Source organism: Hakea prostrata, chromosome 5 (genome assembly GCF_041222555.1).
Source record: "Hakea prostrata isolate BN-2017 chromosome 5, UWA_Hpros_2, whole genome shotgun sequence".
Classification (NCBI taxonomy): domain Eukaryota; kingdom Viridiplantae; phylum Streptophyta; class Magnoliopsida; order Proteales; family Proteaceae; genus Hakea; species Hakea prostrata.
Genome location: NC_142604.1, coordinates 21,307,667 through 21,323,735, shown reverse-complemented (window position 1 = coordinate 21,323,735; position 16,069 = coordinate 21,307,667). Strand labels below are relative to the sequence as shown.

Below are 16,069 nucleotides of genomic sequence, written 5' to 3'. Positions count from 1 at the left end.
TGGTAGAAAAAACAACCCAAAATGGTCGTCTAGATTTTTGTTTGTGTCTATGCAGTCAAATCTAAATGTATTTTCACACATTTAAACATTGTTGAAGTATAAGTATAAATTCATATTAATGAAACCCTATTTTTCTCTATACTAACACATTTAAATGATCATATTTGCAAAAATAGTTACCTAACCAAGTGTTTGTATTCACCCTTGATTGGTATTGTATTGCTGAATCCTCACGTATATTTACATATTTTTGTACATTGGTTAAGTACTCAAAGAGCATAAAGAATAAGCAATTTAAAGTCTTAACAAGTATTGAAGTGAATAATTATTATATACTATTAAAGATTCATATATTCCCAAGATTTAGACTGAAATACCGTAATTTCGATGAAATTCTAGTCAGTCAGTCAATTTCATTTCATAGATATGTTTTGTTTCGGCAACCTCGAAACGTCTGAAATTTTGCGAGATTTCAAACTGTAGTTGACAAAATTGTAGCCTTGCAGGTGCCAGGGGATGAAATTATCCATAAATAAAATACAAAAAGTTGTATTTAATGAGAGGCATGACTCTTGAGAAAAAAAGAATGATGTGGCAATAACGAATTGATAATAATAAGTTTATGTGTGAGAAATGTGACTCCATTAGTCACAAAATTTTGGGGTTGGGGTTGGGGTTGGGGTTGGGGGGGGGGAAGAGGCAGGAGTGCTGAGAGAAAATAGGGGTTAAATTTTCTAAACAAAAATAAAGGAGGGACATTTTAGTCTAATGAAAACGCTTACCAGAACCAAATAGGTTGTACCTTAAAGAATAGTATGATTAATTTTGTTTATTTAGGGCCATAAAAAAAGAATAAATTATTACCCCCTTCTTTTAATGCTTATGAAGGGAGCTAGATGCTCATTTGTAATTGTGTCCGCAAATCAAATTTGAATTAATGTTTAAAATTGATTTTAATAGTAGGTTATGACCGAACCAGATTCTACACAAATTGTATCAAAGACAATATTAAATTCAGTAAATGCCTCTAGGGTAAAAAATTATGAAGATATCCTTCACTTTGAGATGAGCTTCTTTGCTGAGCCCTGGTGATGTCATTGGTCATTTTCTTCTCTTTCCTTGGGCGGGATAGATCATAGCTCTTCTCATAGAAATAGCCCTTTATGCTGGGGCATCATAGATAGTATGCATGCCAAGAAGTGCCCTGACAAATTTAGAGCTTTAAATCCCTTCTCTTTGCATGAATGGATCAGAAAAAACCCGTGGTGTAAAATTTCAATATTTCCTTGAAGTATAAAATTACAAACATATCCCTGATATGTACCGCTGATATGAGAAAAGACATGAATAACTTAGGGCATGTATCAGATGTCCTCAAATAGAGCTAATCAGAAATCAAAGATCTATGTAGCCTTGCAGTTTAGCTGAAACAAGGCCAAGATAATGGATGTTGTAGAAATGTCGAAGGGTTGATTTTACTCAAGGTGGGTATCCACATTTTTTATATAACGTTGATGGATAGTTTGTAACTTATAATTGTGTGACTCAGATGATGGGAACATTTTTTTAGCATGACCACATTGCATACTTCATAAAGTTCCTCTGATTTACATACTAAAGTTTCTTGACAGGAACTTGGAATCAACTGTATAGAGCTTATGCCATGTCAAGAGTTCAATGAGCTAGAGTATTACAGCCACAATTCTATTTTGGGTGGATACAAGTATGTGAATTGAACTTTGCCAAACATCCTAGATTTTTTTATTTTTTTATTTTTTTATTTTTTTTTATTTTTTTATTTTTTTTTTGGGGTGGGGGTGGGAAGGGGTTGAATAATTATGTTAGTAATTGTATTTCCAATAAAGTTAGAAAAATTTAGATCTTGTGCTAATTATATATGACAACACTAATGGTTGGAGTGCTCCCCACACTCCAAGCACCCCCCCCCCAAAAAAAAAAAAAAAGAAAGAAGAAAGTTGCAGAGGGGATTTTGCATCTCTTGATCAAGTTTCAGCCAAAAACTAGTATGAGAAATGCCTAAACAATTGAGTTCAAAGTTTTGGAAATTTCCAGGATGGCTATTGAATTCCATTATATATTTACAGGAACGTGGCATCCATGTTATTCTATGAAACATATAAATTCATTTTTAACCTTTCATTACTTTTTTTGTCTTCAAACCTTGAGAAGTCATATAGACGTGTCACATATCCTTGTTATTTTCCTTCCAATCTTACTTAAAATAAAGTAAGATAATAAGGAATCAAATTCACGGAGTTTTCATTCCAAGAATAGTTTAGACAAAAGGAGAACTGACGAGGAGTATCTAATAGTGACTGGAAATTAATTGTTTCATCATCCATAGATTACAATTTACTGATCATGCCATGGAGCTAGATCAAATGATCACATCTGTGAGCAGAAAAACCTTAGGTGCAGCCAAAAATTTAGTTGCTCCAAAGCTGTGAGACAAGGCAATGTCATTCTGACTATCAGATTGATATAGAGGAAATCAGAAACTAAAAGAAAAAGGCAGATGGCATGGGGGAGACTCAGTGGATAGAAATAAATGGATTTAGGAGTCTACTTGTTTCCCTAAGCAAACAAAAAAGAAAGGAAAAGTAAGAGAAAGATTTATCCTGTCATATGTTGGTTGTGCCATAAACATTTACGAAAATATTATGTGATGACTCTACGAGGAAAAAAACAAGATTTTTATATGATAATGGGGAAAAGAGAAACATGGAGAGCTACTTTGCTGATGATATTGTGTTGATATATGAGACACAAGTAGGGATTAATACCAAGTTAGAATAATGGAGAGCAACTTTTGAATCAAAAGGCTTTAAATTAAGTAGAAGGAAGACAGAATATCTAGTTTGTAACTTTGGTCATGATTGGGCAAAAGATGAGGTGGTAAAAGTTGATGATAAGGAGATTCCCCAAAGTGATTGTTTTAGGCATCTTATTTCAATCATAAATAAAAAAGGTGATATAGAGAATGATAGTTCCCAAAAATTAAAATCGGGTGGATGAAGTGGAAGGGTGCGTCTGGGGTCTTGTGTGATCGATGTATTCCTTTAAAGCTAAAGGGAAAATTCTATAGGACCGTCATTCAACCAGCTATAGTTATGGTATAGAGAATTGGGCTGTTAAAAAGCCTCATATGGATAAATTCAGTGTGGCAAAAATGAGGATGCTAAAATGGATGAGTGGCAAAACTAGGAAGGATAATATAAGGAATGATCATATCAAAGTTGGTTTGGTAGTGGCTCCAATAAGTTATAAGCTATGAGAAAGTCGTTTGAGGTGCAGAACCACATTAACCGAAGGCCTGCAAATGTCTCTGTATGGAGAAATGATATAATCTAGATTGAAGGAATTGGAAGAGCTATGGCATGCCTAAGATGACTTTAAGAGAAGTGGTGAGAATGGATATGCATAGCTTAGGTCTTGCATCTTGCAAGGCTTTAAACAGAGCTGATTGGAAGGCAAGAATCCAAGTAGATTTGTTGGGACAAGGCTTATGCCTTTTTGTAGTTGTTGAATTGAGGAAAAGAGAAAAAACCTCTTTGATAGTGCATAATAATGGTGATATGAATAGGGTTGACACCCCTATGATTGTGTCTAAAAACCCATGCCCAATTGGCTCACAAAAGAGCTGGTTGAGCCCTTACTAGGGTATTTTGGTCATTTTGACAAAGTTCAAGAGGCTTAGGTCTAGGTCCCATTGAGTTCAGTGTGTCATCTAGACCATAGATCTATTTTTATTCTTTTTTATATTTATTATTATTATGCAAGTTATATAAGAGTCCTTGTGTAGGTGAAATTCTCAATTAGGTGGGGATCTTACAACTTGGGCCTCTTAAACTTCTAATAGTTAGGACTCCATATAATTAGGTGTTATTTTCCAAGATGGTTTCTTTTATTTCTGGATGTTATTTATTGAGTTGTAAGGAGATCCTATTCTGTAAGGGAATTCCTAGTTGAGTCAAGTTAGGTTTCCTTATTAGAGTCCAAGTCTTTTCCCTTCACTTGTATGGCTATAAATAGCCCACCCTACTTCATGGTAAGACAAGTTGAATTGATGAATAAAATAATGAGTTTGGAGGCAAGTGATGTTCTGGTCTTCTTTGGAGGGCCACGGCAGATTTGACTGTTCTTCTTCAAGTTCAGCTGTTGTTCTTCAATTTCTAGCATTATTTCAACAAGTCTGAGCAGCCATTCAACTTCAACAGCAGCTCAAGTCCAACACCAAGTACAGCCCCTCCCCCCACCCCCCCACCCCCCTTTTTCTACAGTCCAGCCACAAGCCTCCCCCCTTCCATCCCAGCGATAGCATCAGTAAGCCAACCCATAATTCTCCCTCATCTCTTCCCTTTAGGCCTCCCTTCTTCCACCAAAGAATCGTCCCGTCACTAGTACCTAACCCTACCCTTAGTGCCTTGAACAAATCATCAACCCTAACTCTGGAAACTCCTGCACTTCATCTTCAACCTCTAGAAACCCAGAATTTTACCCAACCTTCGAACACCTATATCTCTCCAACCCATAATTGTAATAACGTTGCCCTTTTAGGATTAGCATCCCACCTCTTTTGCTATATTCGATCCCAGTCCCAATCAAATCCAAGAATTCCAAGCCCTTATATGACACTTCAAATGCATCCTAATACATCTAGGTTTGACTTACACTTATTTGACTTAACCTTAAATTATAAAACTATCAAAAATCCGACTCTAAGAATCAAAATCAGATGCTAAAATGAAGAAGGAAGAAAGGAAGAAGAAGAAGAAACCACTGAAACTCTTAAGTCCCTTCTACTTGGCTTTAAAACCCTGAAATGTATTGCTATGCTTACTTCCCAGGTCTTAAACCCAATCACAGCATAATGCTAACCCCTAAAACTCATATTTAAGCTGGCTGAAACCTCCAAGACCCAACCCTAACCTTTGCCAACCTCAATTCCTCCAAGAGCCCTTCAATTACAAGCTTCTACTACCCTAGTAGACTGCTGGTTCATAGTTAGAGGATCCTGGAGTGACCCAATTTTTTGGGCCTAATTTCAAAATCACAAATCCTAGAATTTGGGTTTACATCAAATGGGTTGATGATTCTTCATCTGTAAAGATGAATTATCCTGAAATGTCCACATCCAAATCGTATTTAGGACCCAACCCTTAAGGTTTTTGACTGTGTTGTCCTTTTTCATCAAATGATAGTTGATACTTGATACTTGCATGAACCTGGATATATTTGAGAGTAATGAGATTTGGACTTGGATTTTTGTGCATCTGAACTTTGCCAAGAAGAGTTCAACTCAAGACGGGAATCTCCTGTGACCATTCCTCTGGAAATCCAAAATCCAACTCAAATCCATACCCGACACAATTATAAAACACCTAACGGACAGCACTTGCAGCAAGTCAGCAACAATTAGATAATCTTCGGAACTCTCAAAACAGTAGCCAATAAATGATTAAAACTGAGAGTAGTAGAGTACTCAGATAGATAATACTGATCCCGCAAATGTAAATTAAAGCAGAACAACACAGATCTGAAACGAATATGTGCAATAAACCAGAAATACCCATCCTGGAGTCCAAAACAGCAGTTTCGAAAAGTGCAGGAAAGAAAGAACTTCTGCAGGTCATTGGTTGCCTAGAAGTGGTGGGAGATCAAACCACCAGAATCTCTTCAAACTGAGATCGAGTTTCCTCCTAGATGGGTATGGTAACCCTAACTCATCAAGATTGGAGGATAATCATAGTAGACAGCAATAAATTTTCGAAAGATTTGGGAAAGAAAGAATTCCAAAGGCTACAACCATAGGAATAATCATTATAAAGTGAGGCAGCAAAATAATGAAGTCTTCATAATCCCTGTTAAATTGATAGGAAAATTTAGTTCATGGCTTGAACTGCAAAAATATCAGTAAAACATTAGCAGGGAGGCAGCATCAGTTTTCTTGAAGAACACTCTCAAAACAGCATGTGTGGGAATCACTCTCTGGTTCAATTATTCCTCTGATACTATGTAACTTCTAAATCCAGTAATCAACCAGATATTGTATGAGAAAGAATTATGATCTTCCCCATGATAGTATTATTTATAAAAGGAGAATGGTCCAGTTTACAAAAATACTCCTCCCTGAATTTGTTAGTCAATAAAAGGAGACATATATTCAGAAATAAAGCAGTCACAGACTCACTGGTACCAAGGCTACAGTAACTTGCAACCAAGGGACCTAAAAGGAAAAGTCCAATGAATAACTTACGCAGCACATATATGTAACCCCACAGAACATATGGGTCATGTGCCCCTTTGTAAATAAGTCAACAAAATATAAGAATCCTTTCTTTGGAAATGTGGAACTCTGTGCATGTAAAAGTTTGTGTATGTATATCAGTTAAGGTTCAAGATCACAGTTTTGAAGCCGGTTTTCACCAGCCAAAAACCGAGATCTAGACGAAATCTCGTCAAGATGGGTTGAAACCAGGGAAATTTCGTCTCCTAGTTTCGGCCATATTTAGAGTGTTTTTTTAGCTGATTTTTGGCATACACCTTATTTAAAGGGTCTAAACACAATGAATGAGTTATTTTCTATAAAATATCAGTGAAAAGATATAATTCATATCATACTAATGTAGAGACATAATCAGTTACTGACAAATACAAAGAGTTGTAATCTAATGTACTTTAAATATTTAATCTAATGTTTAGTATGATGTAATTTTATTTTTTTTGGGTTCAAAAGTATGATATAATTCATATCATAGTCATACTAATTTGAACAACACAGATTCATAGATTAGGCTTCTAAACTAAACATACATTAATTTGAACAAGATATAACATGTATTTACAGGTCAACTATCAAAAATTCAAGATTTGGGAAAGAACACACATACTTTATTTGTTTGAATTTTCACAAGCTTCAGTCGATCTTAAACCAGCAAATTGGAGGAAGAATGATGAAGGAATGCAGAGATTTGCAAGAAAAATGGAGGTCGTAGGTCAAAAATAGGCATGGGAGCTTAAGACTGTATAAACAAAGGAGACAAGATCTGTGAAATTTCATAGATCTTGTCGAACTAAGGATAAAACCTTATGGGTTGGTTCCGTCAACTGAAATGAAACAAGATTACCAACTGAAAATGGGTACTTTTATAACTCTCTATGTGTTATGTCTTGTTTTTCCCCAGAACCAAAGTCTCGCTGAGATTTCGCCAAAACTTGATCTATGATGTGAAAAATCCAAAATATGCATATGTCCAATCACACACACACTCACATATATATACACAGTAACACTTCGTATCGCTTTTGATATCTTCTTAAGTTTTTATTACTTTTTATTTCATTGAAAAAGGGGGAAATGAAAAAAAATCGAGCAGTTACACTAATCTTTGTCTTTGGTTCCAAATACTATCTGTTGCTTCAGCAAGAATTTTTGGGGATACTCAACTGTCAATTACTTTTCACCAATGATAAGATACAGCTCATCAGGCAACCTTAACTGTGGCCGTGATGCAATAGATGAAGTGAAACTTCTTATCAGAGAAGCTCATAAACGAGGAATCGAGGTGATAAGATAGCTTTTAGCATTTTTTTTTTCATTCTATTTTGTTTCTTAAAGAATGCGAGGTGACAATTGTCTATTATTTCACCCACCCAATGAAGAATATCACTTATTTCTTTTTTACAGGTAATCCTGGATGTTGTGTTCAATCATACAGCTGAAGGCAATGAAAATGGTCCTATATTATCATTTAGGGGTGTTGATAACAGTGTCTATTATATGGTTGCACCAAAGGTATTGACTTGGTATCCTTAGTTTCATTTGCATTATTGGAGAAGTGGAATGGACTTTAAACAAAAACTAAAAGCACTTCAATAATGCAATCAACTGATTTGGAATATGTATAACTAGACATTTCACAAGCTTCTATTTTCTGGAGGTTGCTGCCAATTTCTCATTTTAAAATCTGAAAGTTAAATGGTCTAAGGATAGCCTTGAATCAATGGTGGGGTCAAACCCCATCCCCCATGTGAAGATTATATTTTATTTCTTGGGGTTTGAATGAAACTAAAATTTTGGTTCCTGCATGTATATGGTTGTGACCAAATTCTGGGTTAAGGAAGAAAAGAAGGGGGGGGGGGGACTTCAAAGTTAGTAACATGAGTTAACACTTTCGATGGTGAGGGAACGAGACTATTTCTCCCGGGTTTCCATGGTATAAAGACTGTGATGGGCCTGCTTTATCTCACCCCCATCTTCAATGAACTCCAAGAAAGAAAAAAATAAAAATAAAAAGAACATGAAACAAGGAAGGCAAACACTGCGGTCTTGTTCGATGTTGAAGTTGGTGATGAATTCCCTTTGTCATCCAATCACAGTGTCTCACAAATAGTTCGAGTGATTTACCCACATCCATCTTATTACTCAAGTTTCAGCCTGTAACAAGTATGAGAAATGCCTGAAAAGTTGAGTTCAATGTTCAGGAATTTACACCATGGCCAGTGGGTTCCATCATATTACACTATAAAATGTGTAACTTCATTTTTAATCAGTCATGTGCTTGTTTTTTTTTGACTCTCAGGCAGTTATACTGATACATACTCATATCACATATCCTTGCTCTCTGCTTTTGTGTCTTATTAGAAAAGGGAAGAAGAACTGAATTCAAACATTGTGCATCCCAGAGATAGCTTAGACAAAAGAAGAACTGAGAAAGAGTATCCTATAGTATCCAAATGGAAGATAATACCTTAAAATAGTTACTGGAAATGAATTATGTCATCACGCGTAGATCACATTATTTACTGATGATGACATGGAACTAGATCAAATGATCACATCCATGAGCAGAGAACCTTAAGTGCAGCCAACCATTTAGCTGTGAAACGAGTGAATGTCATTCTGGTGATCACATCTGCAGAGAAGAAATCAGAAACAAACAAAGGTTTTTTTTTCTGTTGGGGGGGGGGTGGGAAGGGGTTAGACGAGAATCAATGGATAGAAATTAATGGAATTTAGGAGTGTTTGGTTCCCTAAGAAAACAAGTTAGGAAGCGAAAGTAAGAGAAACATGTATCCTGTCATCTGTTTGGTTGCACAGTAAAGATTGACGAAAATTTTATATGATTATTGGGGAAAAGAGGAAAGCCCTCTTTGCTCTATAAAGACTTATCATGCATTAACATTCACATCCAATTAGCTTTTAGGACCAAACCCATAAAGATTTTGGCTTTGTATTATCCAGTTTCTTCAAATGTTATTTAAACTTGGATGAACCTGGATCCGTTTTAGAGTAATGAGATTTGGACACGGATTTTTGTGCATCTGAACGTGCCAAAGAAGTTCAACTCAAGGTGGGAATTTTCTGTTACCATTCCTCCAGAAATTGAAATCCAACTCAAATCCATATCTTTAGATCCATTCCTGACCCAGTGGATTGTATTTTGTTTGGGATCCCACATACTTAATTCAATTGTTTTCCACTTGTAAAGCCTGTGAAAGTTAAATTTTGGAGGACCTGGGTCTACATCCAAATAAGATCTGAATACTATAACCAAACCCTAACCTGGAAGCTGGAGTGGTAAAATATTTTGATTCTAAGTTCCAATCCTAACACCCTAGGATATACGGATATAGGTTAGAGCAGGGCCCTAGGAAGCAGTAAAACAAAACCACCCTCTCCCTGCCCTTAAACTCATCAACAACATGAGGTAAATATGAGTACCCTTTCTATTATCTAATATTATGCCCCCTTAAAGCAAACAATGCAACATCCCATCCTTACCCAATGATTACAAAAGTAGACTGAGAAGGCAACCCTATAGAATTTTCTGTGACGGTGTTCTTTCCACCATTTCCTCACAGACTATAGTTTTTAACTTATTTCCTTATTCCATGTCAAATGAAGAGAACTTTTGAGCCACCCAGTTCTGATCTCAAAGATCTGATTTTGGTTCATGTTTAGAAACAATTATCCTCATTCGAAAGGTTATATTCCTCAATAGTTTGCCTTGAACATTGAAACCTTTCTTTTTGAATTTCTTTAGTCTAAGATATCTTTTCCAGTTTCCTGACCTACTATTTTCGAACTGTTTATTTTATTATAGTGTATCTTATAGTTTATTGCTGCAGGGAGAATTCTATAATTATTCAGGTTGTGGCAACACTTTCAACTGCAATCATCCTGTTGTGCGGCAATTTATTGTGGATTGTCTAAGGTAGGCCTCCAAAATCTCAGCATTTTTTATTAATTTTCCTTCTTCCAATTGAACAGTTGCAAATTTCTTCCGCATAAGTACAACTTTGTAATTAGCTGGAGTTCCCTGGAGAATATCTGATAATGTAGCTTTACTAGTAAGGTGTCTCAGAAACTAACAAGATTTCTTCAATTTAACTGTAAAAAGCTAAATCACCAAAATGTGCTTGCAAATTAAGGTAAAAGAGAACTGTTCCAAGTTGCAGTGACTAACTAATCAAGTTCAGAAATATTTAGGCTAGCTTTCACATTCCTCTGAATTAGAGTTCTTGTCAAGAAGACGAATGGGATCTACTCATATTTCCAGTTGGAAGATTCTCTTCAATTATTTTGTTAAAAGAATATAGGACCTCTAAGTTTAACAAATCATTTGCGGAAGCAGGTTACTCTACCAGAACTTGTGATAAAATGTACTCTATTTTTTCTACTAGAGGTAAAGGCTGTGATCTCTGAACAAGGTTTAATTAATGGAGTCAGTACTGGAACCAATAACTGTCATTTCTGATCAGATCCAGATCCAGATCAGAAGGAATCATGTGTAATTGGCCAATTACAGTAGTGAGCTTTTTGGTATTGCATAAAAAAGGAGAGAGGCGAGCAAGTTAGTTCTTCACTGTAGCACTCTGTCTTCCATCATTCCCTCTCAGGCTCTCCTTCTTACTCTCTGGCTTTGCCTCCATCTCTGTCATCCTTTATCCCTCACCCCTGATCTCTCTCTTTCTAAATTGGCTAGTTTTCCATCTTGGCTTCTGGGATTTTTCCAACTCATCTTCTACTGTCATCAAGAAGCATATACCTGGGGACTAGTGGAGAAGTGCATTACATATTTTAAATTGCAGGATGGGAATTGTAAGGATTGGTGGTGAAAAGGATAGAAACATAATACCTTAGCATCTGGATTGTCTAACTGAAGTTGATGCAGGTACTTGAATGGTTGCACCAGCATGATTGGGTTTAGAAACTCAAGCCCAGACGAAGCATTCCTAACTTGTGTTTTTGGCCTATAGGTAGGGTTTTAGTTGTCTATTTAAGGTGAAGTTATAGTCTTTATTTAGTATACATCAGATGTTGGTGCATGTATGGTGGTGGTGTTGTTATCAGCATAGTTTTGTCATTGTTCAACAGAGAGCAATCAGATTGGGTCAGTAGAGCAGCAATGCAGATACCGGTTGTGAGTACAAAGGTGTGCAAACAGTGAATTGGCATGGCAAGATCTCACAGGTTCTTGAACTATGTTCGGGATGAGGTTTCTGAACTCCTGGATGACCATCAAAACTTCATCCAGACATTTGAGTCCCCTTTCAAGCATATATTGCTCACAGCCTTATTCTCAGGCAGATTTTCTGAACTGAGCTTTATTCCAAAAACAACTCTCTGCAACCTACAGTAATCCATCATGGTTGTACCCAAACCTTCTCAACTTTAAAAGACTTAGAAAACCAAGTTACACACTTCATTTAGTATGTGCAACATTAAGGCCTGCTTTGATTTAATTTGTTGTGTGCCTTTGCTTTTAAGTGTTTTTATTTGTCATGGTTTCAGTTTTAAGGCTCAAATTTTAGGCTCATATGAGGTAAATGGTTATTTCTTTCTATTTTTTCTTTTAAGTATGTGAGATCCTCTTGATCTTGGGGTTAATTACTTTCAGGGTAATTGTTTATCTAGAATTGGGTCTCATTAATGAATTTGGTTATTGTCAATTTGTTAGTTAGGTTATGTAATAAATATATACTTTGGATAGGAAGAGCTCAGGAAACTATGGGCTAGTTTAGCATAAAACACTAGATGAATGCAAGAAAAGCATTGTGGTCCCAATTTATAAAAGTAATGGGGATATTCAAAGCTATAATAATTATAGAGCATAAAACTGATGAGTCATACTATAAAATTATGGGAGAGAGTGACTGAAACCTGTTTGAGATAAGAGTCCACCGTTACGAAGAACCAGTTTGATTCTATGTTAGGAAGATCTACAACTAGAACTATTTACCTTATCAGGAGACTTATGGAAAGATATAGAGAGTGTTAAAAAGATCTTCATATGGTCTTCTATTGACCTAAAAGAAACTTATATAAAGTCTTTAGGGAGTTAAGTCAGCAAAAGTATTAGAGAAGAGAAGTGTTGCAAGAAAAGAGGTGGACATAGTTATAGATTTGTATGATGATTCAATGACATGTGTAAGAATGTTCAGGGGACAAGGTGATGAATTCCCGGTTAGAATTGGCTACATTAACTCATTAAGGATCAGCTTAAACCTATATCTTTTTGCACTTTAATGAATGATTTACCCAAGATATTCAAGATGAGGTTCTTTGGTATATGCTTTTTGCTGCTGAAATTGTTTTGGAATAAAAAAAGGTTTTAAACCAAGTAGAACATAGATGGAATACCTAGTTTTTAGCATTGGTTGTGATCAAACAGATGATGAGGTGTTGAAACTTCATGAGAAGGAGATTCCACAAAGAAGTTTGTCAAGTACCTTGGTAGAAACATATATAAATAAGGTAATATAGAGAATGATATTTCCCAAAGAATTGAAATAAGGTGGATGCAGTGGAATGGTGCATCGTGGGTTTTGTGTGATTGGTGCATTCCTTTAAAAATCAAAGCAAAAATTCGTTGGACCATCGTACGACCAGCTATAATGTTTGGTGCAAAGTATTGGGCTCTTAAGAAACATCATATACGTACATTCAATGTAGCAGAAATGAGGCTGCTAAAATGGATGAGTGGCAAAACTTTGAAGCATGGTTGTCATGGCAACAAGGCGATGCGAGGCTAATTAGGCCAGTTGAGGCGATGAAGCCCCAGCCGAGGCGGTCGAGGCGTTTCAAATGACAATTTTAGTGTGCTTCCCTAAACTCTAGTTTATTATAAGTATATCAGACATTATATAACAAAAACACTAAAGCAGTCCACAATAACAAAGTTAAAGTTATAAAAAATATAAGAATAATAAAAAGGTGTCAGTATTAACTTCGCCGGAGCAGATGAGGAAACCTGCTATTGTCTGAGAAGAAGAGGCATAGTGCCTCAATGATAGTAGGAATTAGAAGAAAAAGAAGAAGAAGAAGAAGTTGGAACCACCTTCGCTAGAGAAGATGACGACGTAGGTTGTCGTCTGAGTAGAACAGATGTTTCAGAATAAGAGGCAACAATCGTGTCAGTATCTTTTTGAAAAAAACCACTCACAAGTGTCGGATTCGACTTGTGCGCTGTGAAACCAAAGTCAATAATATTTAGAAAAAAGAAAAAAAAAAGAGCTGCTGCGAGAGGAATAGATTGGAACTGACCTTCGCCTAAGAAGAAGACAATCGGAAAGAACTAGAGACTACCTTAATACTCCAAGTCGCCACTACGAGAGGTTTTGAGAGGTTTCAACATTTTGGTTTTGCGATTCTTGCAAAAAGATTTAGGTTCATTTGTTATGTTTTTCCTTTTTTTAATAAAATAATTTTGATCCCATATAATGCTGATGTAAAGATAAGTATACATTCAGCCAATAGGATTTTTTAGATTAGAATCTACTGATATGAAGTCAAAACTTTGTCAACGTCGCCTTATTTATGATGCGAGGCTCGCCTCACCATCTCCCTAAGCGCCTGGATGCCAAGGCAACGCCTTGACAATCTATGCTTTGAAGAATTAAGGTAAGCAATTATCAAAATAGAGCTGGTTTAGGGAGTAGCTTTGATAAATGATAAGCTACATTAAAGTCAATTAAGGTGGCATTGTTGTGTTCAATAGATGCCTTTAAATGCCCCTGTACAGAGAAGTGATTTAATCCAAATTGAATGAATTAGAAGAGCTAAGGCTAGCTCTAAAATAACCTTAGGATCAGTGGAAAAGGTATGCATGGCTTAGGCCTTGACTCTAGAGTGGCCTCAAATAGAGCTGACTGAAGGTAAGGATCCATGTGGTGAACCCCATTTCGTTGGGATAACGCTTTTTCTTGTTGTTGTTTATCCTATATCTAGGTGTTGCAAGTATTTAAATCTTTGTTTATGTGTTTACTTTTCATATAAGGGTGTAACCCTGTTCTCAATTCATATGATTGAATAAGAGTTATGGAACTCTTTAGTTTTGAGTTCCTCACTGCCACCCCTTTGGGCGAGCTTTTGGGTTGGGGAGTTTGGTAGGAACAACTCTTACTCTTCTGGATAGGATCCCGATTGAAAAACCACACCTAGATGGAACTGGAAAATTGACTCACAAGTCAGTACTCAAACCCTTTGAATAACACCAAACTATTGAAAACAGTAATTATTAAGAAGGATAAGATCCCTATCCATTCAATAGTTCACGAGTAATTTGATAAACAATGGTCGCATTGGCAGAGATCACTGAGATGGGAAAAAACTAAATTAAACATAATTCAACCAACACATTCAAACTGAAATTCAGGTCAGACTCGATCTCAGTAAATCAAATTAGAGCTCTAAGGTTCAGGATGATCCAATGTAGATTACTAGTAGTTCTGGAAACTCCAATTCTGAATTTCAGAAGACTGGGAAAAAACTAAAACTTTATTGACCAGTTGAGCTGGCAGAAAGACCATGAACAATGGTCCAGTACTGTTCATGGGCAGTACTTCAACTTCTGAAAGTTTCAGGGGAAACAGATCTTGGGTTAGACTTTGTAGACCAAATAATATAAGCTGAAAACTAACCAAAAAACACGGTATATGCTGCTGTTTAGATCAGCCAACATAGAAGGGAGTAATTGCAAAGATTGAAACTACTAAGTAGTAGAAGGATTAACAAATCAGACTTCAAGTCAGATCAGAGAAGCATCAATTAATCAATGGTAGTAGCAGTATGTGAGTATCGATGGAAAAGAAAAAAGAATGACCAAGTATCCCACCCATCCTCAATTGGAGTCCTGCAAGCCATTAATGGTATCTCCTTACATATCACTACATCTCAAGGCCATCTGAGTCTCACAGATTAAAGAAAAGGCACAAGCCAATATCTCATTAATCAAATTCGTGTACAAGGTTGTAGCCGCTTCCGTACATGAATATAGAAGACTCAAAGCACCTGAAAAGAAAGGCCTATCCCTATCCATAACTAATAAGATCAAAAAAGAAGTAGATCACGTTTTCATACTTTTTCCATCAATACTTTAAGCTCATTAATTGGCCAATTAGAAAGTAAACCCATGGTACCAAAAATCCAACACCTAGATAACCCAATGCAAAGCTAATTTTGAAACATAAGCCATTCAGGCAACGTATCTGTGTCATCTTCTCTTCTTGTTTCTTGAAGTTATTATTACCATTATCATCCATATACCCACAAGGACCACAACATCCCTTCCTCTTCTCTGTCTTCCCTTGTGTTGGCTTCCAACAAACCAGAAAGCCTTTTCAACCCTGATTTATCAGAAAATATTTGTGATCTGGGCCCTTTGGAGCAGCCTATCTGGTTTGGGATTCCTAATTTGAGTCAATGTTAGTGTAACAAAACAGAACCTCTCCTGAAAATCAATTGAAGACAGAGAAGAGAGAGAGGACAAGAGAGAGAGAGAAGAAAAGAAGAAAAAGAGATGGGAGAGAGGGACGACTCTCACACTTTATTTATTGCCGGTACAAGCTTAAGATTAGATCCCAATATCTGATGGTATCCTTACTACTAATTTAGGATACATAACAGAACAAAATCCAATAAACATAAGATCTAATCTAACTAAAAAAGCAATATTCCACCAAATCAGCCAGCTTGACCACTTCATTTTATATTCTCCATGATCCACTTTCTTTATTTTATTTTATATGCTCCACAATCCACTTT

General features: G+C 36.2%; 1 protein-coding gene across 1 annotated transcript in view; it reads left to right on the top strand.

The window, feature by feature from the left end:
* ISA1 (isoamylase 1) overlaps positions 1-16,069 on the top strand; it is an 87,348-nt gene that overhangs the window by 35,325 nt on the left and 35,954 nt on the right. Inside the window, exons 5-8 of the mRNA XM_089154929.1 lie at positions 1,632-1,723; positions 7,445-7,586; positions 7,709-7,816; positions 10,153-10,238. Of these exons, the coding sequence (XP_089011055.1) occupies positions 1,632-1,723; positions 7,445-7,586; positions 7,709-7,816; positions 10,153-10,238 (428 nt within the window). The remainder of the gene's footprint in view (positions 1-1,631; positions 1,724-7,444; positions 7,587-7,708; positions 7,817-10,152; positions 10,239-16,069) is intronic.